Genomic DNA, 27177 nt, shown 5'->3' with positions numbered 1-27177 from the left:
TTCCCTTTATACAAGGGGAAAATTAATCCTCAGTGAGTTTTACCTTGATGATTGATTCTAAGGCACCAAAGAAGGAGTGGAAAGCAAGAGTTTGAAATTTGGGGGCTGAGTTGAGGGCAAAGTGAAATAGGACACCCCAGAGGCAGGGTGACTTCATCACTGCCACCCATGACGTTTGGCAAGGCAGCTGCCCTACCTCATGCTGACTGGGTGAAGCAGCCTCCAGGGCCACCTGTGAGCAAAACAACCTTGACTCCATAGCTATCTAATGGCATCTGGGGCAGGTGGGCTACTATACTCTGAGCCAAGAATAAGCTGGGGAAAAAAGAGGTAGTATGCTTGCCCTACACATGACAGGGTGTCCTCCACTTCCAGGTGGCAGAAATGGCCACCACTGTGGTGGGACTGGAAAGAGAAGTGATGACTGAGGGATCTATCCTAGGAGGAATCCTGTACCTCCCCAGGTCTGCCTTACGAGCAATCAGGGCCTCTGTCCTTTCCTTGCAGACCCCAGGCCGCTTCTGTCCCTAGTCTCAGGATATTCACCTCTCTTCTCCTGCATTTGGGCTACTCATAGTCTAGTCTCTATTGCTCTCCAGTTCAGTGTGATCCCACCTCACCCCTTTGTGTGCTCCAGCTCCCAAAAGAAGGCCTTAGTAGCAGCTCTGACAACAGCTTAGAAAGTTCCTAATTTTCCCTGAGATAAGGGACCCCAGGATACAGAGGCCTGGTGATTCACTTGAGAAATAGCTAGGGATAAAAAGAAGGGAATTGCTTTCTTATGTGTTGGGGTGTCTTCCAGGAGGAGAAGGCAAAACGTCACAGTTCTTTACGTTATCCTTCCATTTATTCCTTACAGGAGACCGACATACCTGGTATTACTCTCCAAATCTTACATCTCCAAAATGAGGCTCAGGCAGGTTAAATAACTAACCCCAGGTCATACCCGTAGTGAGAGGTGGAGTCAGGATCTGAACTGAGATACATGTGACCTGAGCCACAGGCCATGGGTCTAATATCTGAGTGCCCATGACAGGCTGGATTCTATCTTCTGGATGTTTTCTGGACGTTGTCTAATTTTAAGCCTTGCAACAACCTTGTGAGATAGGTATTACTGGACCATTTCACGGATTATGAAACTTACTTAGCAAGGTTAAGTAACTTGCCTAAGGACACAGAGCTAGGATGTGGCAGGAGTCAAGAGGAGGTTGGAATGTAGGGCCTGCCTTCCCTCAGTCTCCAGGGCCAAGAGGGAATTGTAAGTACTGGGTGCTCCAGATAAAATTCTCTCTTGTCCCTACTCTGTGCTTCTATCAATATGAGAGATGGTGAATCCAGGACTTCATGTCTTCCCCACCTTCCATACCCAGAGCTTCACTACCACCACCTGCCCTGAGACCAGCAGGACCGTCTCACTGCCTCTTCATCCATGTTTGTGCAAGTGCCATATGAAGCTTGGACCTCCAATATCAGCACCTGGACTTTGATTCTGACACATCCTATTTCCACCCCAACTCCTACCCTTCCCAAGTTCTACAGCCCTTCCACTGGGGGCCTTGGAGCTAGCATCAATCATCATAATTCCCCCTATACCTTAACGTTTCCTTTGAATTTTGAATGCGCTCACTTACTAATAAATGTATTACATGTTTTGTAGTAGAGGCACCATTGGATGGGCCAATCAGCTATTGGGTGGTCTGTGCCATGTAGATTGTTGCATGTCCTTGGTCCACCTGCACATTAAGTACTCTTTTTATTCTCCAGTGAAATGATGATGCTCAATGATATCTGGCTCTCCCCAGACGACCCTGTTAACCTGCAGTCCTCTCAGGTGGTGGTGGTGGTTTCCATTCGAACAGCCCTTAACTACTGGGCCTGGAGTAAGATAAGTCTCCTCCTACCTCCAGATCATTCTACTCCAAACCAGATTTGAAATGATAACCTCTCCCTTCTTAACACACTAGTGATTCCTTGAAGAGTAGGACCCAGGTCCCCATCATTCTCTTCAACACCACTCTTGTCCAGTTCTTGGTGACCTTAACACCTACATGGATGACACTTCCAATGCCCTTGTCTCTGGGTTCCTTTAATGGCTCTTTTACTTCAGATTCTCACTAACATGCTTTTACTCCAGAACATGCCACTAAGGGAACTAAAGCTGTACCTTAAAGTTGATTTCAAATGTTCTACTTTTTGTTTAGCACTTTCTATTTTTCCAGTTCACTGTTGTCTGAACTATGAAAATTCTTCTACAGCACCAGGACCTACAATCCATTGATCCTTATGCCCACCCTAAGTATGCTGTCGCCCTAGGGTGTTCGTACTTGGGGTTTGTTCTTTCCTGCAAATACCTGCAGGGTTCACTCCTCTGCTCCTTAAAGGCTTCACCCCAACATCCTCCTTTGCCATCATTTTTTAACATTGCCCCCCCCCTAGTATTGTTGTTCTGTATGGATTATTTGTCTCAATGTACTTATCACTAAAATACTACCTATATTCCTTTTTACTTCTCTGGGCTGGAAGCTTTATGAGGGCAGGAAATCTTGTTCACTGTAGTTCAATGTCTAGAACAGTGCTTGGCACATGCATGGTTATTGATATTTATTATTGAAAAAGATATGCTAGGGCTACATTTTTCAACCCAGATCAGTTCGATTAGAAAATTCCTCCTTCCCATTTTTCTGAGGATGTAGGTGGGATGTCAGGGAAGGGAACCACCCCATCTCACCCAGATGAAAAACCCAGATATGAGTGATTGGCAGGCAATATAGTATCAATTAAAATTTTGAAAAAAGATGAAAATTCAGGTAGGTTGCTGATCTCATGAAACTGTGAAACCAAAAATAAAAAAATAAAAGAAAATTAAAAAAAAAAAACCTGTGAAACAGTCTTGTTGCTCTACTCTGCTCTTGCTCTTTTCCTTCTTGTCTTAATCTCCTGCTCTTCCCATTCTATATGTCTGTTTTCCTTCCCTCCATCCCTCCCTGCCTCTCATTTTGTTCTCACTCCTTGACCCCTTTTCTCTTCTCCTTAGCTTTCTTGAAGAACAAAGCAAATTATTTTTTGGAAAGAATTTTAATTTCCAAGGTGTAGGAAAAATGAAATTGTCCCTTTTCTTGAGGTTCCCTTGAGCATCCTGTGCTTTAATGAAATAAATGGCCTGAAGGAAGACATAGTGAGTGGAGGTCGGTTGGTGGGTCTGTCCATGCTTGGGTTCTGTCTTCCTCTCTATTTGGCCTCAGCTCTAGGGGGATGGGCAGGACAGGGCAAACTTATCACTGGTCCCTTGCCCTGTGCTATGTCTGAAATAGAACTAAATGACAGCCTAGAGATTTTGAAGAAATTTGAAGGAAGAGGGAGGGAGAAACCCTTCTTGATAGTGAATCCTGAAGCTGGTAGGAAAACAATTCTTTACCAGATGCCAAGTTTTAATCTCCATGCATGACCAGTTTTTCTCTCTCTCTGTCTTCATGAAATAACCTACAATAGTTGTAGTTGGTAGAACTGAGGGACAGGTCTGATGGTGGAGTACCTACCTCACCAGGGGAAGGAGAGGTGTCAGCAAAGTACACTGCAAATAATTTGACAGTCTTCACTGGGCAGTGTATGGAGCAGCATGGAAAGAACGATGACTTTGGTTTCAGGTATAATTGAACTTTAATCCTTTTTGCATTATTTTCGACCTTCCAAACCTTGTCAAATATGGCTCAACTGCTTTGTGCCTTATTTTCCTTTTCTGTCAAGTGGAGATACCAGTCCCCTCACTGGGTGATCATAAGGACTGAAGACGATGCATACTAATGACAACCAGGATGACCATGATGATTAATGTGAATTTGGATATTTATTATGGGACAGACTTTGTGCAAAGTGTGCCCTTTAGCTCACATACATCACTGGAGTATGCTTGGCACATGATGAGCATTTAATACATTTTAAATAGACTTGTTATCCAGCACTTTGAAGGAGAGTAAGAAAATGACTTTTGGGGACATGAACATTTAAGACACATGAATATTTCAAGTCACTTCTCTAGTGTGAGATGGAGAAGTTTCAGCTTCCCTGGAACTTTGATACAAAAAGAAATATTTACCAAATGGATGAGGTTATGGCAGATTTTGGACTTCTTTGGAAAGAAGTCCAAAATCTGTGGCTTTACCCAATGAAGGTATATTTCTCATTTAGACTACATGTCTAATGGGGGTTAATCTGGTGTCTGCTCATTGTCCTTCACAGAACTTGGCAAATGGATGCTCCATTTTGACATCTGTTTCCACAATTGACAACACATTAAAGAAGGAGGACTAGTATAGAGAAGCAGTAATCTGTATCTCTTTTGCTCATGTTTGTTTGGCCAAACCAAGCCACTTGGCCACATATTAGTTGAACATAGTGGGGGCATGCAATCTACCGTGCATGTATTCAAAGAGAACTAAAATATTTGTGGACAGCCCAATGACTGTGGACACTAACAATCACCACACAAGGGCATGCCCTGGATGATGAGCATCACTGACATTCTGTTTTTATAAAATGAATAATAAAACTGACTGTGAACCAAGCACCTACCCTAGGATAGATATTGTGCCAGGTGCTTCTTGTTCATATAGCCGCTAATCCTCCCAAGAAGGTCTTAATAATCTCCATATTCTAATGAGGAAACTGGGACTCAGGGAGTTTCATTTACAAGGGCTTAATAGTATTAAGGATAGCATTAGCATGGTCTGCAGTTTTTCTGGATTTGTAGGGAAATCCTGTGAAAAGAAGAGTGCACTAGGAGGCTATAGAGACTGATTTCTTAATTTTTGAAATCTGAGCATGTGCCAGGATGGCAAATAGGTTTTGAGTGTCAGCTCTGACAGATCTGTGTTGGCTGCTAGAGAACTGTGATGAGAAGACTCTCTAATGGGAAGGAGTCATGTGATTAAGAATCTCTGCTCTGGGCATAAAAAGGGGGTAGCAACAGGGCAAACAGATGTGTGCCATCTCTGGGCATTTTTCTTAGCTTCTCTGGGTCTCAATTATATCACTTACAAAGGAAGGTGAATAAAACCTTCCCGGAATAAAGATAGGAGCCTGGCCAACATGATTTCTTGATGTCTTCAGAGGGCACCAAAACTTCTGTTTCTAGGCGCATATATTCCCACTTATTTTATGCACAGTGTTCCATCATGTAGTCATGAAAATCCATTAGTATGTGTGGGATGGAGCTGGGGAAGGGAATGCCACAGATTGTCGTTGAAAACTCATAAGGAGAGCAGAGCTAGAGGCCTTTGGCAGGAAGCATGAATCATTTATTGGCACTTAAGGATGCCAGTCATCACTGCCCTACCAAACAACTGTGAGCTGGATATACTCCTAGTCTATAAATCTAAGGGCTCTGTTTCTCAGTCTGGGGCGATATTTTGGGGAGACATGAATCTTCAGATTAAAACCCCTCATCTTTTCAGAAGAATACAGCAGTATATTTTTCTCAAGGTAGACGAGACACTAGTCAGGATTCCAATGGGAAATAGCTAGCACACTCAAAGGGTTTTTTTTCGAGGAGATTATAATAAAGATTCTATTTACAGAGGTATGTTTGGGATTAGGGGGATCAACAGAGAATGGTAAGACGCTCAGTGACAAGCAACAGCAAGAGGCCATTAGGACTTGTAGGCCTGAAGGGACAATTGGAGGGGGGAAGGTGTCCCTGGAACCCATGGCCAAACAGGAGGGTTGTTTAACTTGGCGTCTGGCTGTAGGAACTCAGCTGCTGCTCAGGATAGTAGCACACAGGGAGTAATGCCCAGAATGTTCTCTTATCTGTTGATATCCAGCTAGAGGGCAAGAGAGCCTGGGTGGTACAGACACAGGAGACAGACCCCTTGGACTCTGCAGTAGGGCAGAGAAGGGTGAATAATGAATCTAGAAGGATAGGTGGAAAAAGCCCAGCACACAAGAATAGACACATAAGGTAAAGTACTCATGTGTTGAGTCACATCAGAGTTGAACAGGGAGGGAAAAGAGGGAGGACTTGAACAGAGGGAATCACCGTCATCTTGATTTTGGGGGCCAGGAGATCAGCCTGAGAGAAGCAAGTTTGAAGCTCAGCAAAACTTAAACCTACTTTCTTGGACCTAGACTCTTAGGGAATACGGTTATTGGTTTTTAGGTAATAATTTAATGTTTTCCCTTGTTCTTAAGAAAGGTGCCTTGTGAATATGGCTGCTTATATCCTTGAAGCTGAGGTGAAATGAAGGAAATGTTTTTGGTCCAGGTTGGGTTAGAAGTTGAAGGAGATGGTATATGGTCTTGGGCTGGGCCAAGTGAGGGAGCCCAGAAGTCCCTCAGGGTGAAGCTTGGGACCCACCTAAGTGATAGACATGATTCTTTGAGAGCTCTTTCTGTTGTGCATGATTTGGTAGACTTATCTTTGCTCTTCAAAGGAGGCTCTTCCAGGCCACCAATCAGGTTGATAGCATCTACTTCCAATGTGTCCTTTTTTTTCCTGGAAAGGCATCCCAGCTTTGAGCCAGAACAGGGGACTGTCATGTTTTCTTCTTTTCTCAGGCCTACTACCCTCCCAAAAGCCAAACCCTCCTTCTAACCTCAGTGCAGATGCCCCCATGAGGGCAGAAGAAAGGCCCATGACTGCATTGCCCAGTATGGCAGACTGTAGCCACGTGTGGCCATTCACAATTTAAATGAAATTAGGGGCACTTGGTGGCTTAGCCTACAGTCTACTAAATGTGTCTCTTGATGCTTGGAGTTGTAAGTTTGAGCCCCATGCTGGGTGTAGAGATAACTTAAAATATTTTTAAAAATAAATTTTAAATAAAATTAAACTTAAATTTAAAAATTTAGTTTCTGAATCACACTAGCCACATTTCAATTGCTCAACAGTCATTCCAGCTCTGTTGTATTAGCACAAGACATTCTCATTCATTATAGAAAGTTCTACTGGACAGACCAGTCTAGATCCTCCTCATAGCCCCAGATAGTTTTTTGAATCCTATTCCTGGCCTATCTTCACCTACAGAATCCTCTATTTGGTAACAGGTGACCCTATCTGGGCTTGTATGGTTTTGTCCAGCCAGCAAAATGATAATTGCAGACCACATTTATTTAGTTCTTAACATGTGTGCAAAACAGTGTACTGAGGGTTGTTAATACATTGTAATTACCACACAGCCTGACAAAGACATAATTACCTCCACTTTAATGATGCAGAAACAAGCCCAGAGAATTTAAATGACCATACAACTGTTAGCTTATACGGTATGGAATTACCAATACTCAGCCATTTTTAATTCAACCTCCTAGTAAGTGGCAAAGCCAGGTTTCACATCCAGATCCAACGACTATGTCAGGTTCAGTGTGGCCAAGCCTCTGTAAGTGACAACCTTGAGACCTACTTCATAGGGCTGTAAGGATTCAGTGAAATAATTTTGGTTCTGTTCCTGGAATACAGTGGGGCTTGTAGAATTTTTATTTTTTGGTTTGGTTTTAACTCCCTTCTGTCATTCTGTCTCTCTTGGAAGGTAGAATACAGCTGTCTAAGCAGATGGGGGTGTGGAGTGGCACACCGCCGTCTACTGGATCCCCTCCCAGGGACCTGGAACAGCTCCTCTTCCTCACCAAGTGCTCTCCCACCTATCTTCGCCTACCCCACCAGTCCCCACCTCTCTCCATCAGGGCATCTCTTCTGCCCTGAGCCCAGGGAAAGTATATGATGGACATCGACTCTTCTCATTGTTCCCATTGCCCCTCACAGTCCAGCAAATGCACTTCATCAACAAACCTCTCCACTGGAGACCTCAGGAGGAGCTAGAAGATCAGAGGTGGACTGGAGGGGCTGCTGCTGCTGCCCTGAGCATGTCAGGTGATTATATAAGCTCTGTGCCAGACCTCCTGCATGCTGCAACTCTGGGTTCATGATTGTTTCTGGCAAGGAATCAGATTTGAAACTTCTCCCTCTTTTATTTAGTAAGAGGGAAGAGAAGTGCCACCCAGCTGAGCATCTTGCTGTTTGGGTGGAGCTTTAGGACTTGGGGGGGGTGGTAATTCCCATCCATATGAGGAAATTTTGTATCTCAAAAACAGTAGTGTTTGCTGGATAATAAATATGACATGCCTGCTTAAATTTGAATTGCAGATAAGCAATAGATTAATTTTTTTGGTAGAAGTATATATGATGCAATATTTGGGACATATTTCTATTAAAAATATTTATCTGATGTGCAAATTTACCTGGACATCCTGTATATTATCTAGCAACCTTAGAGTAATTGGGCTTCTGTCTACCCTTCAGGTGCCAGGTCACTTATGATTTTTAAAAAAAACATTTGAGAGCGAGTATGTGTAAAAGAGCACAATCAAGGGGAGGGGCAGAGAGGGAGAAGCAGGTTCCCTACTTAGCAGGGAGTCCGATGTGGGGCACCATCTCAGGATCCCATTTATGATGACGTGAAAGATACCTGAGAATAAGGGGGACCCCATTTATGATGTGAAAGACACCTGGGAATAACAGGGAGATTTACATGTAATTTCCTGGCTGCACACTAGTTTTGTATTCGTAGCTCTTTGTGAATTTATTTAGACTCCTGGTTCTCAAAACATAGTCCTGGACCAGAAATGTCAGCATCACCTAGTATTTGGTAGAAATGCAAATAAATTGCCATGTCTCACCTATGCCAATGAATCAGACACTCTGGGGGGTGGGGCTCACAATCTGTCCAACAAACCCTCCAGGTGATGCTGATTCAGTTTGAGAACCATAAATTTAGATTCTGAGCAATCAGATAGTCCTAGGCTTGAAACCCAGTCCCATCATTTACTGACCATGTCAACTTGGCAGAATTACTTACCCTCTCTGAGCCTCTGTGACCTCCTAAACAAACTTGAAATATAATACCTCAATTAGGATGCATTAAGAATTAAATGAAGTTACATAATATGAAATAAAACCCTCAGCACCTGTCACTGTAAGAACACACAAAACAATTACTTTTACTTTGATTGTACAAATATAGGTCCACTCGTGCCCTGAGACAAATTTGATGGTCAGCAGGGCAAAAGCCCTAGTTGCAGGGGTGAGCTCTGTTTGCTCAGTTCAAACAAGACTTTAATTTCCAGGAATTTGATTTCCAGTAGTCCTATGGAGGGAGGAAGGAAATAGGAGGAGAGGAGGCAGGGCGAGAAAGCATCAGCACCCAGTGGGGACTGGTTTTCTGACTTACAGACAAGCCCAGAGCAGAGGGCTATATTGATCGAATTCCCTTCTTTTTAGCACTCAGTCCAGAACATTATCCAAAAGGCAGGGTTTTTAAATTTTTTTTTCCCCATAGAAAGATGGAGAGGACATGTCCGGGTGCCTCTCAAGGGAAGGTGATTAGCACACTTGGGTATGTTACAGAGCAGGTCTGGGGCCTTCCATGATCAGCCTAGATGAGGGTTTCTCAGCTTTGGTTCCATTGACTTTTTGAGTCAGATGACTCTTTGTTATGGGGCTGTCCTGTGCATGTGGAGCAGCATCCCAAACCTCTACCTATGAAATGCCAGTAGCCACTCTGATCCTCCCTCACCGTGGTGACCGTTAGAAACATGCTTAGACATTGCCAAATATCCCCAGGGCAAGGGGATCTGGAGGTGACCAATGTCCCTGGGCTGAGAACCACCCACCTAGAAAGTGTATTAGACAACGACAACCACTTACATAATTTTAACAGCTACCATTTATTGTATTATCTCCAGTCCTCATGCTGATATTACAAAGTAGGTCTTATAACCTACATTTCACATTTGAAGAAACTGAGGCTCAGGTAAGTAGAGGATCTTCCCTAAACCATGCATCCAGTAGGTCTGGGCTTCCGCCTGAGGTTGGTCTAACTCTAAAGCTCATATAGTTCATGCTGCACATTCTGTTTCTCTCTAGAAAATTAAGGATTTTTTTTTTCTTTGAGGAAACTTGAGTCCAAACATATTTATTGAGAAGCCATGAGAATCTGTAGAAGAAATTGAAGATGTTGCTCCTGTCAAGGAGTTTTCGGTACCAGTGTCACTGGGGAGGTGACGCAGGTTGTAGGATGTCAGACTCCTACAACACAGTTAAAGAACAAATGAGGCAGTCCCAGTTGGGGCCAAGATGGACATTTCCAGAAGTAGAGCTCTGAACTGGATGCCCTTTGTGTATGACTCTCACATGTCTTTGCACTGATGATACAAAGGATTGAAACTTTGAGGTTCACAGGGTCTACCAGCCATCTCTCCTTTGAAACATCAACTCTCTTGCCTTGGTGTGGGCTGTAGGTGGCTTCTAGCCAAACACTCTGCCATCTTCTTTTTGGCTCTTTGCAGGAACTCTACCTTTCCCCTTTCCCTTCTCATAGCAGTATATTCATAAGCTTTGAGCTTGCTGTAGTAATCTGAGAATTTGTTGTAGAGGATGGAAATTGGCATCCCGTTGAGGATAATTCCAAAAGCAATGCAGAGAAAGGCAAAAAGCCTGCCCAGGATGGTCTCTGGGTACATGTCTCCATAGCCCACAGTAGAGATGCTCACCTGTATGGGAAGGAAAGTGGGAAGGAACCGTTAGCACTGTGATGGAGGAGAAGACAGGAGAGAATTGAGCAGGAAAATGTTTGGTCTCCCTGAAGGTACAGACAGATCATGTTAATGGGTCCCACAGAGCCAGCTTTAGGAGGTACTAGAAGGTTTGCCTGCAGGATCTGCATCATGAAAAGAACACAAGCTGTGGGGCTGCAAGTCTTGGGTTTAAATTCTATTACAAGTTTTCTCATACACAATACCGAGATCATAGCTGTTTTAAAGGGTTGTGGAGAGCTTATAAGATACCATATGTAAAGCTCCTGGGGTAGCATGGGTTCAATAAATGTGGGTCTCTGCCTCCCCTCAGAGAGGCCAGCTTTAGGACCAGGGCCTCAGAGTTTGCCCACAAGATAGATGTACTGGGAAGAGCTCGGGCTTAGAACTGGTCATACATGGGTCCATGTCCTAACTCTGACCCTTCCCCACTGAAAATATTCCATCGCTAAGCCTTGGTTCCTTCATCTAAAATACCCAACTCCATAGTCTTCTGAAGACTAAATAAGAAAATGAACACAAAGCACTTAACACAGTATCAGGCACACAAAAGTATTAACCTCCTCTGTTCTTCTCTCATCTTTAAAATAGAGAAAATTATAATGCTTCTCAGAGTTATTATGTCATTCAAATGAGATATTGTCTATGAAGGTGCTTTAATTGCAAATGTCTAGAGAAACACACTCATTATTTTGCAAAGGGACTTTTCTGTAAGACATCACAGTCCAAAAATGTGTTCACTCCGCATGAAATTTCTGCTATCACTCTTGCACACCACTTTAAATTCTACTAATTAGAGATTTATTTAGGTTAACAAGCTTCTGTTTTAAAGTGCAGATACCTCTGGGACTAGTTATCAGTCAGTGTAGCCAGAGAAAACCTGGGAAAATCTCTTGGGCCTATTTTTTAAGCCTCATGTACTGAGCCTCCCATTGGTCCCCAGACTATTGACTAAATTACTAGAAGGCTTGTAGGCAGGGCTGTTGCTTAGTTGAACACTGTGCATTGCACAACTCCAGGGGGCACCATTTGCTTCATAGATTTGTGGTGTGGCCATGATTTTCTGGAAGATGGTAGCAAAATGCACAGTTAGCCTGTTGATCCATACTAAGTGTTTAACTTAGAAATATAAACACTTTTTGTTTTGATATAAGGGTTAGTTTAACTTAGGGTGAATGTAACTGATTAGTTAGAATAGAATGGAGAAGTGGGCCAGGTGGGCCAGTCTGGTGTTGCTGATAAGAACCATAGCTCCAGCCAGACCATGAAAAAGTGAAAGCTTGACCTCTTCTTTGGGATGGGGGATGTACTACCTCTCACTGCTCCATTTCCAGTGAGAGACCTACTGAGGGTGGGCTGCCCCTTCCCATGGTAGGAGAATACAAGCAAGCACCTAAGAGAGGCAGGATGATATAGACTAGCTTGAGGAAACAGAGGTGGCCTTAGGCTACCTGGCTCTGAATCCATCTCCCAGCTGTGTGACTTAGGCAAGTCACTTATATTCTCTCTGGCTCTCTGTTTCTACTTGTGAAATATGGCGAGAATAGTAGTACCTACCCCATAGGGGTGTTAACGGACTGAAGGAAAGCCTGGTGCTATGTGAGTGATAATGTTTAGTTCTCATGGTTTTTAGACCTGTGGGCTATAGAAATGGATTCCTGCTTGGATCCTGCCGAGCAGCGGGGAAATGAGGTGGGGGACACTCTGGCTCCAGGAGAGAATCTTCGTTTCCTACTTTTTTGCAAAGGATGAGGAGAGGCAGTGGTACAGTGAGATCGTGGGTTAATCTCAACGTATGTGTGTGTGTGTCTTGTCACTGGCCATATCTGAAATAAAAGACCCAAGTCAGGTCTCTGTCCAGGTATGTGAACTAAACCATGGCTTTCATATGTTATTAAGCACAGCACTCATACCTCTGTATGAACGTTGAGTTCCTCTGTCTACTGGCCCTGGAGGAAGCCTACAGGGAGTCTGGGTATAGGGCCAAGTGACAAGAAGGGGTAGTTCAGGACAGGAAGCATCCATGCAAGGCCAAAGCAGGGGCTCTGAGGTTACCTAGCCTGCAAGATGGAAGGCAGGAGGCTAGGAGAATGCAGAGGAAGATAATTGAGCCAAAGTGCCTATTTTAAACTTCTCATCAATCCCCACACTGGCTTTCCTTCACTCTCAACCTCGACTTCATTTTTTTTTTTTTTTTTGGCTGAACTTTGAGTGAAGAGTCAAAAGCAAAGAGCATTGGCTTAAGGGAGATTAAATATTTAATGCACATAATATGACCTAAATATTTTTGTGTATCTTGGATCTCTATTTTTAGAGAAAAGATGTCTTCTGCTAGGAGGCTCTGTCTGACTGGTTCTGAAGAATCTGTTCAAAATGCAAAGCTAATCTTTGCACTGTCTATTCTGTGGACAGTTTGATTCAACTAGTGACATGGTGCTTGCTCCTTGCTTCCAAGAGGAATGCAGAATTTCTCAGTGTTCGGGGACTCTTCTCCATGTTCCACTGACCAAACCCATTTCTCCCTTCATGAACATGAAAAATGGAAGGCCCTAGACTGACACATGTGACCTCACAGAGTGAGTTCTCCCATTAGGAGGAGTTGTGTCTAGAAATGTGACCAGTGTTTCTGCAATCCATCTTAATATCCTGAAAACACTGGCTGGCTCAGCCACTCAATAAACTGGAAACGTACCATTCCATGGAAGGCTTACATATTTTCCCTAGCCTTTGGGTCCCAAAAGCCAGAATGTGACCTTTCCCCCAGAAGCTCACCCATCAATCAGCAAATCTTGGCTGCCTCAACATTATAGGGAGGACAAGCATCCAGTTTTTCTCTGAAACCTCAGAATGACTATACTGGTATTTCTCCTTTAACAAGGAATGTTTGTTTCCTTCATAATGAATGAAGCCTAGATTAAATCTTGGCACCTGGTAATCCACACATGTAGGAAATAGGATCCCAGGGAACACAACCGATTTTTCAAAATAACAAACACCCCTTCTAGTGTTCGCAAACAATTCGAGGTGGTAAAGACCAGTAATTTCTGGCTAAAATTATTACATATCTCAATGCATGTTGTCTTTTAAAGGATTTAGCTTCAAAGGCTATACGTAGCCTATTCATGCTGTTATTGCTACAAATATTTTAGGAATTCCTCTTTGGATTCTAATCTGCACAGAGGAGTCAGTGGCATGACTTGAAGCAAGTAGTCTTAACCCTCAAGGTGGATAACTCTAGATGTCAATCTTAAACTCAAGGGTCTTGATGATATTTTAAAATCTCAAATCTGCATTCAAAAAGGTGAGGATTTGGCACCATTTCAAAAAAGTAAATGGGGCATATCACAGTCTCCAAAGATAATTCCCCAGTGGAATTCAGAGAATGTTTTGAGGGGTGGAAGCTTTGTTAGAATGAGGTCATGGGTGAGAAGAGGGCTTTAAAGAGAATCCACCAGCCTCATCTGTATGTTAAAGTCCCGATGTGTATGTAAATTGTACAATAAGGGGGTGTGCAAAAACTAAGGCAGATATAGGATCTATTTATCCAGCCATGGGAAGGTACACAATAATGGTGGTGTCCTCCACATCCACGGTTCACTTGGTACTTTTGCCTATCCTCGACAACTCCAATTCCCACAAGTCCTCCTGGCTTACAGGAGGATCATTGTCTGAGGACCTCAAGGGGTACTACCCCAGAGTCATAAGTCCACAGGAGCAAAAGTCATAGAAGTACCTAAGAGCCTTTGCTCCATTTATGGGTCCTGTGCTATTTCTGAAAGAGCTAAGAAGATGCCTCCTTCTTTTACTGCTATCTGTGCCAAACATTTACCCGTTGTCTCTCAGTCCCAAGCGTGACACTCTTCTGGACTCTTTCCTGTAGTTCTGCAGCTGGGAGTCTGCACACTGCATTTCCCAGACGCCCTTGCTCACTGGCTTCTGGTTGTGTTCTACAAATGAGATAGTGTGGGGACACTAGAAGTGAGTGAGGAAATAAGGGTCTCTACTCCTGCTTCTGGTGTCTGTCCCCATTCTCCAGTATAGCAGATACCTGTGGCTCAGGCATCTTTGGGCACATGGGACCCTAACCTCATGGTGTTATCCTAGGAGTCCCCATGACAGCTGCTCAGTGGCTCTTTCTCTGCACTCGTGGGTTGGAGTAACTCTACTTTCTATGTGGTCTCTCAGTTCTAAGCCTGGAAGCTGTTCCATGTTTCCCCTTGCTTCTCTTCTAGCCTTCTAACACCCATGTATCTATAACCCTGTATCAAATTCCATCTGTTTAAAATATCTACTCCCCCCACCATTTTCCTGACTGCAAGTTGGCTGATTCACCTTCAAATGGGTCATCTTAAAGTAAGCAATCCATTAAAATAAAATAAAATCTCAGCGATCTTGTAAGGGCCATCTATTTGCAAGGAAATGATAGCATACTTTGGGAAAACAAAGATAGGAGCAAGGTCTCTGTGGCACAATTATCTGTTCCCTCAGCCAGAGATAAATTTTCTTTTTGAAGAGTTTTTGTTAGTTTTTGAAGGAATGAGTTCATGACATAGTTTCCTGTTTGGTTTCTATAGTTTTAACTTACTCTTGAAGCTCAGAAGGAAATGGCCTGTTGAACGGTCCGGTTGCCCTTTTCTGCTTAAAAACATAGCTGCACTGGAGGCCAATGATGACAGCTTCATTACAGAGCTGACTCTTCCTGCCGAGCTGTGCCATGCATCTCCTGCAGCCAGGCAGCCAGGAGAGCCCCAACATGGCTGGAGCGGCTCCAGGTGTGTGCCTATTTATCTGGACACGTAGAAGCTCTTCCAGGGGAGAACAGCTGACCCCCTCATATGTCTTAGAGTCTCTCTTTTTCCAGTAGAGAAGGAATCACTTCTGTTTTATTTTCCCCCAAATGAATCTGGAAGCAAAGGTTATGGCTTCCACATGATAAAGACTATCAACTAGACAGATATGGTAGCTTCTATTTATGGTGGATGTACTACAGGCTAGCATTTTACATATGTTTCCTATTACATTAATGCTCACAAATATTCTCCATTTGACAGACGAATAGGACAGGGCCATCTTACATCCTAATGTGTGAGCATTTGCAGACATGAATGTGTCCATGAGGGATTTGTTTTGCAGCTGGAGAAGTATTCACAACAATGAAAATTACTGTATTCCTCTTAAAACCTTGGGTTGATTTACAGAGTAAGGTTGCAGGATCCTTGGCATAGAGAGAGGGAAGATTATGAAAAACGGGTCATATTTTAGGGTTGTCTGAAAGTACTAATAGCACATGGAAGGATGGTTTAGAGAATTTGTCTCTACTGAGGTTGAATATATAAGGTATACAGCACTGTAGTCTGAAAGATACTACCAATCCTTTCTTTACCTCATTTTTAAACTGTTTGTGAAATATATTTTCTGATGTGTACTTAGATTTGAGCAGCACTGTCTTACTACAGTAGAATGACTGTATTACGGATCTAATTTTTTTAATAGAAATACAGTCAACACACAGTGTTACATGAATTTCAGGTGAACAACATAGTGATTGAACAAGCCTACACATTATGTTATGCTACCATCTGTAACCATACAACCTGATTACAATACCACTGCTTATATTCCCTATACTCTACCTTTCATCCCTGTCATTTAAAATTCCATGACTGGAAGCCCGTAGCTCACACTCCTCTTCACCCACTTTACCCATCCCCCACCACCACCCTGCTATCTAGCAACCTCTAATTTATTCTCTGTATTTATGGGTATATTTCTACCTTTTTTTTTGTTGTTGTTGGTTCATTCATTTTATTTAAGATTCCACAGAGAAGTAAAATCATGTGACATTAGTCTTCCTCTAGTTTATATCACTTAGCATAACGTCCTATAGATCCATCCATGTTGTTGCAAATGACAAAATCCCATTCTTTTTTTATGGCTAAGTATATATATCCCCTGTGCTGTGTGCATGTGTATATGCACACATACCACATCTTTATTCATCTATCAATGTACACATGGGTTGCTTCCATAATTTGGGTATTGTAAACAATACTGTGATGAACATAGGGGTGCATATATCTTTTCAAATTACTCTTTTCATGTTCTTTGGGTTAATATTCAGTAGTGGATTTCCTAGATTGTACAGTATTTCTTAAATTTTTTTAGGAACCTCTATATAGTTTTACACAGTGGCTGCACCAATTTACATTCCCACCAATAGTGCACGAGGGTTCCTTTTGCCCCCACATTCTCGCCAACTCTTGCTGTTTCTTGTCTTTTTTATTTTAGCCATTCTGATGGGTATGAGATGATATCTCATTGCAGTTTTGATTTGCATTTTACTGCTGATGGGTGATGTTAAGCATTTTTTCATGTGTATGTTGGCCATCTGTACATCTTCTTTGGAAAAATGTCCATTCAGTGGACCTAATACTTTATATCTTTCTGATTCTAAGCTCATTGCCATAAAAGTTTTCACTGCTTTTCTACACTGGATGGGATAATCTGGTCTGCTCTTAAACTCTAAATTTGGCCTTATGACTTGCCTTTACCAATGGGCTGAGCAAATGACATGAACAAAAAATTATACAGTGTTCACATGGTTGAGCTTGCACTCCCTCTCTTGTCCATTGCCATGGGCACATGCCTGCTGGAGGATGAAGGATATGTGGTCTAGTCTCCTCTTTCATCCCAGCTGTCAGCCAGCTGATCATTAGACAAATGAGTGACTGGCACCAGCCCAAATGAAAAGAATCTTCTAGTTGAAACCAGCTTAAATTGCTGACTTGCAAACTCAAGCTAAATCAATGTTTGACATTATAAGCGATTAAATTTTGGGGTAGTTTGTGATGCATCATTATTATAACAATAAATAATGTAATTTATGAATAGCTGAATACACATTTACCATGGGTATGTGCTCAAAAAGTTTTAAATTACAAGATACATGATCAATAAAAGACTTGGAGACAACTGCATCGGAGTTAATTCTGATTCCCCCTTATTGTCATTTCTGTTCAGTCATGTCTATATAGATGGGTTTCTTCTCATTTCTTCAAATTTCAGGCCATCCTATCAAAGGTAGATTCTGCACCCAGCTCTTTCTATCCTATTATCTCATAGGAGACACACATCAGTATCTGAAATAATATATTCTCTCTCTCTCCATTAGAATGGAAACTCCATGAGGGAAAGAAATTCTTTTTTTTTTTTTTTTTTGTTTTCGTTTTTCTATCACTCAGTATCCCTAGTGTTTAGAATACTACTTGGCACACTGGAGGTAATCAAAAAATTCTAGATCAGGGAATGAGTAAGATGAATTTTGTGATTCTTCTGAAGAATTCATCTTTGTTTTGCATCTTTTACTTGGTATCTACATAAGGAAAGAAAACATTCTGTCTGCATCATTTTGATGGTGTTCTTTTCTCTTTGCTCTACCGAAAATATGGATAAATTCCACAATATGGAATGCCATCAGAAGTATGGAGAAGAATCTGCTTAATCTATATTGTCCTGGGACATAGAACAGCATTTGAATGTTCAAGGGGCAACTCCTATAGTTTTCATAGATAAGTTCAGACATATCTAATTCATAATGATTTTTACTAGTCTATAAAATTCTCAGAGAATAAATGGACAGAGGCTTTTGATAAAGGTTAAGGTTGGTCAATGGTAAGGTTGAAATGTGCAAATTTTGGCCTGTGAAAATAGTGCTTGATAGAGACAATGGCCACAAAATAAAACTTGCATCAGCAAAAGCAATAATTGCTAAAATTTGTTAACAAAATGGAATGGCGATTCAACTTTTATTGTAAAACTTAAGGAAAACAGTTTTTTAACTAAAACAATTTTAGCATAAAAAGGGGGGTAACTTGAAAGTTTTAAGTGTCATTGTACATTAAACAGATCAAGAAATTAAATGGGATCAATAGGCATTCACGTCAGGAAGTTTTTTAAAATGAAAAATTATTAGCAACAGAATTCTTACCAAATTTTGTAGTAATATACAAAATTTTAAAAAGTTTTGTGGGTTGAAAATAAGATACTTGGATGAATGGAAACTTGACTCTCAAACCTGGCAGGTATATCATCAGCATGTGGATTTGCTCTTCCTCCCCTTTCTCCTTTACTCACCTCCAAAATAAATGTCATTTGCTGGGGACAAATCATCCTCTCTCAGCTCCATCTGTAAATGTGGTTTATCTACTATGGAGATGACCTTTTGTCACCTGGAATATGATCAGAATTGCAGCATCTGGCTAGCTCATTGGGAAGAGCCTAATGTCATCCCATCACTGAAGAAAGCTCACAAATCCTATCTGACATATGAGTGCTCTGCTTTTCAGTGACGGAAGACTAATTGAATTATAGAGTTCTGTAGCCACCCCTTTTTAGAGACGAGAAAACTAAGGACAGGAAGTAAGGAAGTGAGGTTTCATAATTATTTAGTGTCACAGTTAATTTTTAGCAGATTTAGATTTAGATTTTAGTCCCAAATCTTCCATCTTGCTGAACTGCATTGTAGTTCTGGGTTGGTTCTGTGTAGCCCTGGGTCGGTTCACCTCAGAAGTTCACACCAGTTAGTGGGTTCTAACATACCCAATGATAATATTGAACGTACCTTGTTCCTTACATGGGGAAAAACTGGTTATATTTGCTTAATGTTCTTTAAGGCTTTACAAGCCTTCTACTTCTAAAAATAGGGAAATCACAACCCACTTCTTCCCTCTATGTACAAATGTCAATTTATCAATCAGCATGTACAGTAATTGGTTCAGGGATTTTCCAGGGATTTAGCCTAGCATACCAGACATTACAGATTATTTGAGTAAATGGCATAAATTATTATAAAAGGCAAGTACTGAAGAAAACAACAAAAATAACTAAAAGACTGTGCAAATTAGGCAAGGCACACCCCAGAAATGAAGCATGAAGGAGGCAGTGCTGACTGTAGGAAGGGCATGGATTTTGTCATTGGATGGGTTTGGGTTTGGCTACCTTTAGCTGTGTGTCTACACCCTCTGTTACTCACTTCCTCCAGCTATAGAATGGGGCAAGAATACCAGATCCTGAAGGAACTTCAGTGACACTGGAGCAAGTTTCAGTTGTAGATGCTTCTTTCCACACTCCGGTTTGGCTAGAACCAGTGGGATTTTAGTTACGGTGGACACTGGTCAGCTGAGTCTCACTTTTTCCCTGCATAAAGTTAATAGTTTTCTTCAAATATGGAGCCATTTCCAATTTGTTCCCTTCAAAAAAAAAAAAAAAAAAGTGATCCTAGCCATTCACAGGGTTGTGATCCTGAAATAAGAGAATCTTTACAAACCACTTAGGACATCAAATGTTGGGTGGGTGGTGAGTAAGAATGAGGATGATGAATTTTTCCCACATACGTGAACAAGAAATCCTTTTCAAAATCAGGCTGTCCAGGGATTTAAGACTACATCTAGATTGAGATTCCCAGGACCAAGTTGAATTCAGTCACTTACTGGACTGTGTCCTTCCAACTTTATAACCCCCACTCATGTTTTTATTCACCGGAGGCAGCAGAGGCCTGGAGAGAGCAGCGGCCCCCAAGCAAGGCAGACTGGCTGCTGACCCAGGAAAGGGAGGACGGGCTTCGGCGGGGCTGGGGAGGAGGGCGGGCGGGGAAGCCGGGGCCTTGGTACTCACCGCGGCCCACCACCAGGCGTGGGGGATGCTGGTGAAGTTGGTGTTGGGCATGTCGTGCTCCACGGAGTAGACGGCCGCCGAGAAGGTGAAGACGCCCATGGTGATGAAGAGCATCAGGCAGCCCACCTGCTGGTAGCACTGGCGCAGCGTGAAGCCGAAGGCGCGCAGGCCGGTGGAGTGGCGCGCCAGCTTGAGGATGCGCAGGACGCGCATGAGGCGCATGATGCGCAGCACCTGGCCCACCTTGCCCACGCGGCCCACCGTCTCCAGGTCGTGCTCCCGCTGCGAGCCCTTGGCGGGCCGCTGGTCCTCACCCGTGAAGCACTCGAGCAGCAGCTGCAGGTAGAGCGGCAGGATGGCCACCAGGTCGACCATGTTGAGGGCGCTGCGCGCGAAGCGCCGCAGGTCGGGGGTGGAGGCGAGGCGCAGCAGGAACTCGAGCGTGAAGAAGGCGATGCACAGCCCCTCCACGTGCTCCAGGATGGGCCGCGGGTCGCCGCCGCCCGCGCCCTGCTCCGCCTGGTGCTGCATCTCCTCCACCGTGTTGAGCGCCAGCGCCACGACGGAGATGAGCACGAAGAGGCTGGAGGCCACGCCGACGGCCTTGGCGGCCACGGACGAGAAGGGCTTCTCCAGGAGGTTCCAGAGGCGGCGGCGCTGCGGCCCGTAGAAGCGCATGTCGCGGAAGAGCTCCTCGAGCTCCTCGGCCTCCTCGGCCTGCGCCTGGGCGCGCAGCTCGCGCTGGATCTTGAGCTGGTCGCTGAGCTCGTCGCGCCGCTCCTCGAAGCAGATGCGGCAGCAGCGCGGCGTGTACTTGAGCCGCACGCCCCAGTAGCCCAGCTCCTCCAGGAAGCCGCGCGGGCACAGCTCGTCGCGCACCAGCAGCACCCCGGACGCGTAGAAGTTGTAGACCAGCTGGAAGACGGCGGGGTCGCGGTCGAAGAAGTACTCGTCCGCCTGCTCCTCGTAGTCGTCGCACAGGCCCAGCTGGCGGCTGCGGCTGGCGGACGCGGCCAGGCGGCCCAGGCGCGTCTTGGGGTGACAGGCCAGCTCGCAGCAGTCCAGGCGGTAGCTCTGGCCGCCCACGTTCACGTTCAGCGTGGACGACGCGGCGGGAGGGTCGCTGCGCGCGTCCGGCGGCTGCTCGTCCTCGGCGGGGGCGTCCTTCAGGCCGTCCTCCTCCTCGCCGTCCTCGTCCTCCTCGATGTAGTAGTTGTAGTTGCCCTCGGTCCACGGCGGGATGCTGGCCTGGGAGCCGGAGCGCGCCCCCACGGAGCAGACGCTCCTGCGGTGCTGGCCGCCCGCGGCCCGGGCCGCCTCCTCGCCCTCCGCGATGCTGATGCTCCAGGGCCTGTAGCCCCAGGACCGCCGCCGCTCGCTCTGCTTCAGCATGACTGCGGCTGGCCCCCGGCTTCTCCTTCCCGCCGGATCGGGTCCGGGGCCTGCAGTGCCTTAGAGCAGCCTCTGCCCTCCGAGGAGTCTCAGCAGGCCAGATGGCTGTTGACTGCCCTAATCTTGCTGATAGGGAAGCGGCAAGTGTTAGGAGGGATTTAGAGCCTCTTAGCTAGTTTCCTCCTCCGCTCCCTGACCTAGGGCTTGATTACGTGGTCTTAAGTCTGTAGATAATCAGAAGGTGGCAGAGGCGATTGCCAATAAAAATGTCAGCAACTCTTAGGACGTGCTCAGTGTCCCTGTGTTGGCGTGAAATCAGCTGAATGAACTACAGAATACGGGTGCCTGGGTCTTGGCCTAGCTCCTGAAATCGCAGCCTCTGCGGGAACAAGGACAGAAATGGCCCCAGAATGCTTGAAGCGCCCTTCATCGCAAGCCTGTGTCCTTCTAGCGTAGCCCCTTGTTTACATCACACAAGACCTCAGATGATCCCCTTCCCCTTCTTTCACACAATCACATTTTTCTCCCGCAGATGGATTTTACTTAGCAGTACTGCTCTGGAGTTCAGTCTTCTCTTCTCAGTACTTGATTTGCCTTTGTCTCTGTTTCTCTGCCTCTCTTTTCCATCCTTCCTTTTGAGTGATAAAGGCATGTTTCCAGATAGAGTCCCAGAACTAGTGGGTACATGTTCTTGTGCCCCTGCTTCGTGGCTACATTAGATCACATGTAAAGGTGACCAGACTTTACTCCGAGGAAAAGGTCTTCACTGTTCTTCAAGACATCACTTAAGAAAACATTTTTTAAAGTCTCTTTCCATGTGTAAAGCAAAGTACTAGATGCTGGGGATGGGAACTCTATGGGGACACAATCGCTCACAGTTTTGTGGGTGATGGAGTTAGGCAAGCACAGCAAAAGAGGGAATTAAAAATATGTGGGCAGCAGAGAAGAGGAAGAGATTTGTTCTGAGCAGAAAATTTGTTTCTAAGTTCAATTTATTTTGAATAGCTAGTAAGTGTTGATGGCAAAAAAAAATTCAAAGGGTACAAGGTACATTATAGAGGACAGTTTGTCTCTCTCACAAATGGAACTTGCAGTTATCAGGTGTGCCTCTGAGGAGGCAACCACTGTTACTGTTCCAGAATACTTTTCCATTGTTCCTCCAAAAATATTCTAAACGTATACAAGCAAAAGCGCATCTCCATCTGTCATCTGAATAGCTCTTTATTATTAACACGAATCACAGTATACTCCTATACATTGCTTTTTCCAATTAACTATGTATCTTAGAGGTGTTTTAATATCTGAACGTAAGTGTCTATCTCATTTTGAGAGTAGCCGCAAGTAGTCTGACAGTGTTAAGCATTCAGGTTGTTTTATATCTTGCCTCCTGTAAACAGTGGTGCAATTAAAACCTTGCATATATGTTACTGTATACATGTTCAAGATGTAGGAAGGATCATCAAGAAATCTGACTAGATAGGACAAAACAAATTTGACAGATGCCTTGGGGAGAGATTAAAAATGATATCATCTTACACATGCATGAATAATTCTATTTTTTTTTAAGATTTAATTTCATTTTTGAGAGAGAGATCACAAACATGAGCATGGGAAGGGGCAGAGGGAGAAGCAGACCCCCTCCCCCCGCCGCTGAGCAGGGAGCCCTATACAGGGCTCCATCCCAGGACCCCTGGGTTCATGATGTGAGCCGAAGGCAGATGCTGAACCCACTGAGCCACCCAGGTGTCCTGATCAATGCTTCTTAAAATAATGTTCTGTCTGATAGGAATGTGTGTCTTATTTGGAATTCTGATTCAAACAAAAAGGCTAAAATGTTTTCAAGACAGTTGGAAATTTGATAGTATTTAGGAATTCTTGTGAATACTTTTAGTTGTGGTAATGGTCTTGTAATGGTAAAAGAGAGGTTGTATATCTTTAGAGAGACCTACTGACGTGTTTACGGACGAAATGATATGATACCTGAGATTTGCTCTAAGAAAATACAGCATAGAGAAACAAAGGAGATGGCCATGGCATGGAAATAGGACTGGCCATGAGTCAGTACTGTTGACACTGAGTTATGAGGACATAGAAGTTCATTATACTATTCTGCTTTCCTAGGTGTTTGAATTTCTTCATAATAAAAAGTTTTTTTGGGTGCCTGGGTGGCCCAGTTGGTTAAACATCTGCCTTCAGCTCGGGTCATGATCCCGGCGTCCTGGGATTGAGCCCCGTGTTAGGCTTCCTATTCTGTGGGGAGCCTATTTCTCCATTTCCCTCTGGTACTCCCCTGTTTGTACTCTCTTAAATAAATAAAATCTTTTAAAAAAAATTTTTTTTAAAAAAGGTATATAAAGGATAAATTATTAGAAGTGGAATTGCCAGATCAAAGACTACATGTTAGCAATTTTGATCGATGATGCCAATTTGCCTCATAAAGTTTTTATGGATCTGTAACTCATCATCATACTTCTTGAACTCCACCCATTTGATAGGTGAAAAATGATGTGGGATCATTTTAATTTGTATTTCTCTCATTATGAATGCAGCTCAGTATCTCTTCATGTCATTAGTTGTATGTCTTTTTCTGCCTTTTATCAACAAGTTGGCATTTTTATTGATTTGTGGGAGAGGTATCTATATTCTGAAAATAGACCCTTTAGCTGGGGCATGGATTGCAATTTTCATTTCTGACTTGATCCTTTGGTGAGTTTTTTTTTTCCCATATAAATTTTTTATTTGAAGGCTTCTCAGCGTAGTGCCGTATTAGGGAAGTCTTCACCCACTCTGTAATTTCAAAGGTTTTTCTTCACATAGTTCTACTTCTCACATTTAAGGATTTGATCCATCAAGAATTAATTTTGAGGTAAAGAGTGAAGTAGAGACCCAACTCCATTTTCCAGGGTTTGATCCACATGTCCCAATACATGAACTGAATAATCTGGTTTTCCCCCACTGGTGTGTAGTGCTGTCTCTATCACATCATGCAGTTTTAATTATGCGTCCAGGTCGTTGGACAGATAGATCACAGTGGCTATAGGGTCTGCACCTGCTGACCTGGTTCAGTTTTCAATAGACCTCAAACTTCCAAGCTTAAGATAAGGCCTAACCAGGCCTAGTGCAGCCTCTAAGTTCCTAAATGCGCTTCTTGTGTTCCCTGGATGGCCTACAATATTAATGCTGTTTCTCCAGACACGCACTGAATTATTCTCCAATTTCATCTCTTCTTTCTATTGTGCTGAATACTGTCAACAAGTGCCTTTTCTCTGCAGAAGTGGTCATACTATTATAAAAGAGTATCACTATTCTATTTCTCATGTCCTCTCCATTGCGGTCATATGCCAGTGCGTACCTAAGCTTTCAATGCTGTCACGGCTTTTACACTGAAACACAGGAGAGTTAGTATGTTTGTGAGGCATCTCAAAGCTAAGTGCAAACACCATAGCCACGGAGTCGTCAGGGAGTGTTGCCTGGACAGACCACACTTAATTTTCTCTTACACGCAAATGCATCTGTTGGTTTGGGCATGTTGCTTGGATTTTGCTCTTGGATTTTTCCTTTGCCGAGGGCAAGGATAGATGCGTATCCACACATGGAAAACTTTACTAGCAAGGACAACTGCCCAAAAGTAGAATGGGAATGCATTTAAGAATCTGTAGGGAGGAGGGAAACCTGTATGATCTTAAAGCTGGCTTCTGCCTTGAAATTACTGAGATTCCAGATCTTTCTTTGATGATTCATTTGTCTTAAATTCCCTTTTGCCTTTCCTGTCCTGTGATCCTTATCCTTCAAAAGTCAGCTCAGACATCCTCCTCCTCTTTGAACGATTCTTCTCCAACAACTCTGTGTTGCGTCAAGATGGGTTGTTGCTCCTTCTCAGTGTTAATTTAAGGTGACACCTATCACTAACTTGAAATATGAGGCATTTATTTTATTATTTTAAAAAATATTTATTTGAGAGAGGGAGAAGCAGACTCCCCACTGGCCTTGCAGCCAGATGCTGCACTCTCCATCTCAGGACCCTGGGATCATGACCTGGGCAGATGCTTCACTGACTGAACCCTCACGGGTGCCCCAAGGCATTTACTTTAATGAAGAGAGACTTAAAAAGTTTCCCATTACAGAAGTTCTATAAGTGCATTATAGAAGAATTTAAAAAATAGAGTAGGACGCTCAAAACTAACACAACATCAATAGCATGCCCAGATACTGTGCTATGTTAATACTTACAATAATCTATCATTAAATGCTATTCCTCTTTTGCAGATGAAGAGACTGGGACACAGGAATTAAATGACTTGCCCATGATTGCACACAAAGTAAATTGTGGAGCTCAATTTTACTCCAGACTAACCAGCAGGTTATAAAGTAGCATATACATAAAAACTACCCATAATCTGACCATCCAAAGACACTGTTAATATTTTAACCTATGTCTTTCTATTCAATTACACATACACAGATGTGTATTTAACATGGTCATGGTAATATTGGACATAAAAATATGTATCCTGCTTTTTGCATGTAACATTTTCACATATGCATTTTTTTATTTTTTAGAATATCCCACTTTGTGGGGCACCTGGATGGCTCAGTAGTTGAGTGTCTGTCTTTGGCTCAGGGCATGATCCCTGGGTCCTGGGATCAAGTCCCACTTCGGGCTCCCTGGAGGGAGCCTGCTTCTCCCTCTGCTTATGTCTCTGCCTCTCTCTCTGTGTCTCTCATGAATAAATAAATAAAATCTTTATAAACAAAATCCCACTTTGTAATCATTATTTTAAATAGCTACAAATATCCTGTATTGTGGATGTACCATCTATAACTAAACCAAATCTCTTTTATGGAAATGATGATTTTTAAGCATACCACTATTTTAAGTAATGATGTGATAAAATGAGAGATTTTTTCTTTCATTCTTTGGGTTGTCTTGTTTTGTATTGTGAGTTAATTTTTGCGACAGTTTGGCTAGATTTTTTTTGTTGTTGTTTTTAGGCGATTCTCTTTTAATACTGAACCTTCCCATGTGATATTCCTACTGTTCTGTTTAGGACAGTCTTTCTCCACACCAGCCTGTCTCTTCTTCCTCTTGCCAACTCATGTTCACCTTTTGTAAGTGGAGAGCTAACTCCTCTTAGCCTGTCCTCCAGGACAGCTTCCCTGCATCCACGAAAACTGAATTCAGTCCCTCACACATGTGCTTCTCTAACAGCTTGACTTTGCCTAGCAGAGCTCTTCACACAAATGCTATCTTGCCTGTAAACAAGACCAGACTGAGTTCCAGAGGGCTGGACAGTGTTTGCTTTCTTCTTTTCCACAGGTTCTAGTCCACTGCCTGACATAGAGGAGACACTCAGAACTACTAGCTAGGAGATGGAAATATTTAACGCTTCCTGCCAGCTTGCTTTGCAATTTGCCTCACTGTTCGCTCTTAGCCCTGAAGGATAGGAGTGTCTTCATAGCGCCTTCACTTAAATAGCATTATTGGCTGCTATTTGCTTATTGACAAGTGAAAATGCCATTACAGTTTTG

At 43.4% G+C, this 27177-nt stretch overlaps 1 protein-coding gene across 1 annotated transcript; it reads right to left on the bottom strand.

Annotated features, from left to right (window-relative positions):
- Positions 1-10260: 10260 nt before the first annotated feature.
- On the bottom strand, positions 10261-21648 carry KCNV2 (potassium voltage-gated channel modifier subfamily V member 2). The gene is made up of 2 exons (XM_041739814.1): positions 20257-21648; positions 10261-10542 (listed from the first exon to the last, which is right to left on the bottom strand). The coding sequence occupies exons 1-2, from the start codon at positions 21646-21648 to the stop codon at positions 10261-10263; spliced, it is 1674 nt and encodes a 557-aa protein (XP_041595748.1).
- Positions 21649-27177: the final 5529 nt, after the last annotated feature.

The sequence above is a fragment of the Vulpes lagopus genome, chromosome 2 (assembly GCF_018345385.1).
Source record: "Vulpes lagopus strain Blue_001 chromosome 2, ASM1834538v1, whole genome shotgun sequence".
In the NCBI taxonomy this organism is placed as follows: Eukaryota; Metazoa; Chordata; class Mammalia; order Carnivora; family Canidae; genus Vulpes; species Vulpes lagopus.
Note: the sequence above shows the minus strand (reverse complement) of the source record. Positions and strands in the feature narration are given on the sequence as shown.

What these genes read in the sequence shown, in the direction of transcription:
- KCNV2 (XM_041739814.1), bottom strand. Translation starts at nt 21,648, where the DNA reads ATGCTGAAGCAGAGCGAGCGGCGGCGGTCCTGGGGCTACAGGCCCTGG. An exon ending in ACGCCTGGTGGTGGGCCGCG is followed by an intron (nt 10,543 to 20,256) that starts GTGAGTACCAAG and finishes CTTCCCATACAG; the next exon opens with GTGAGCATCTCTACTGTGGG.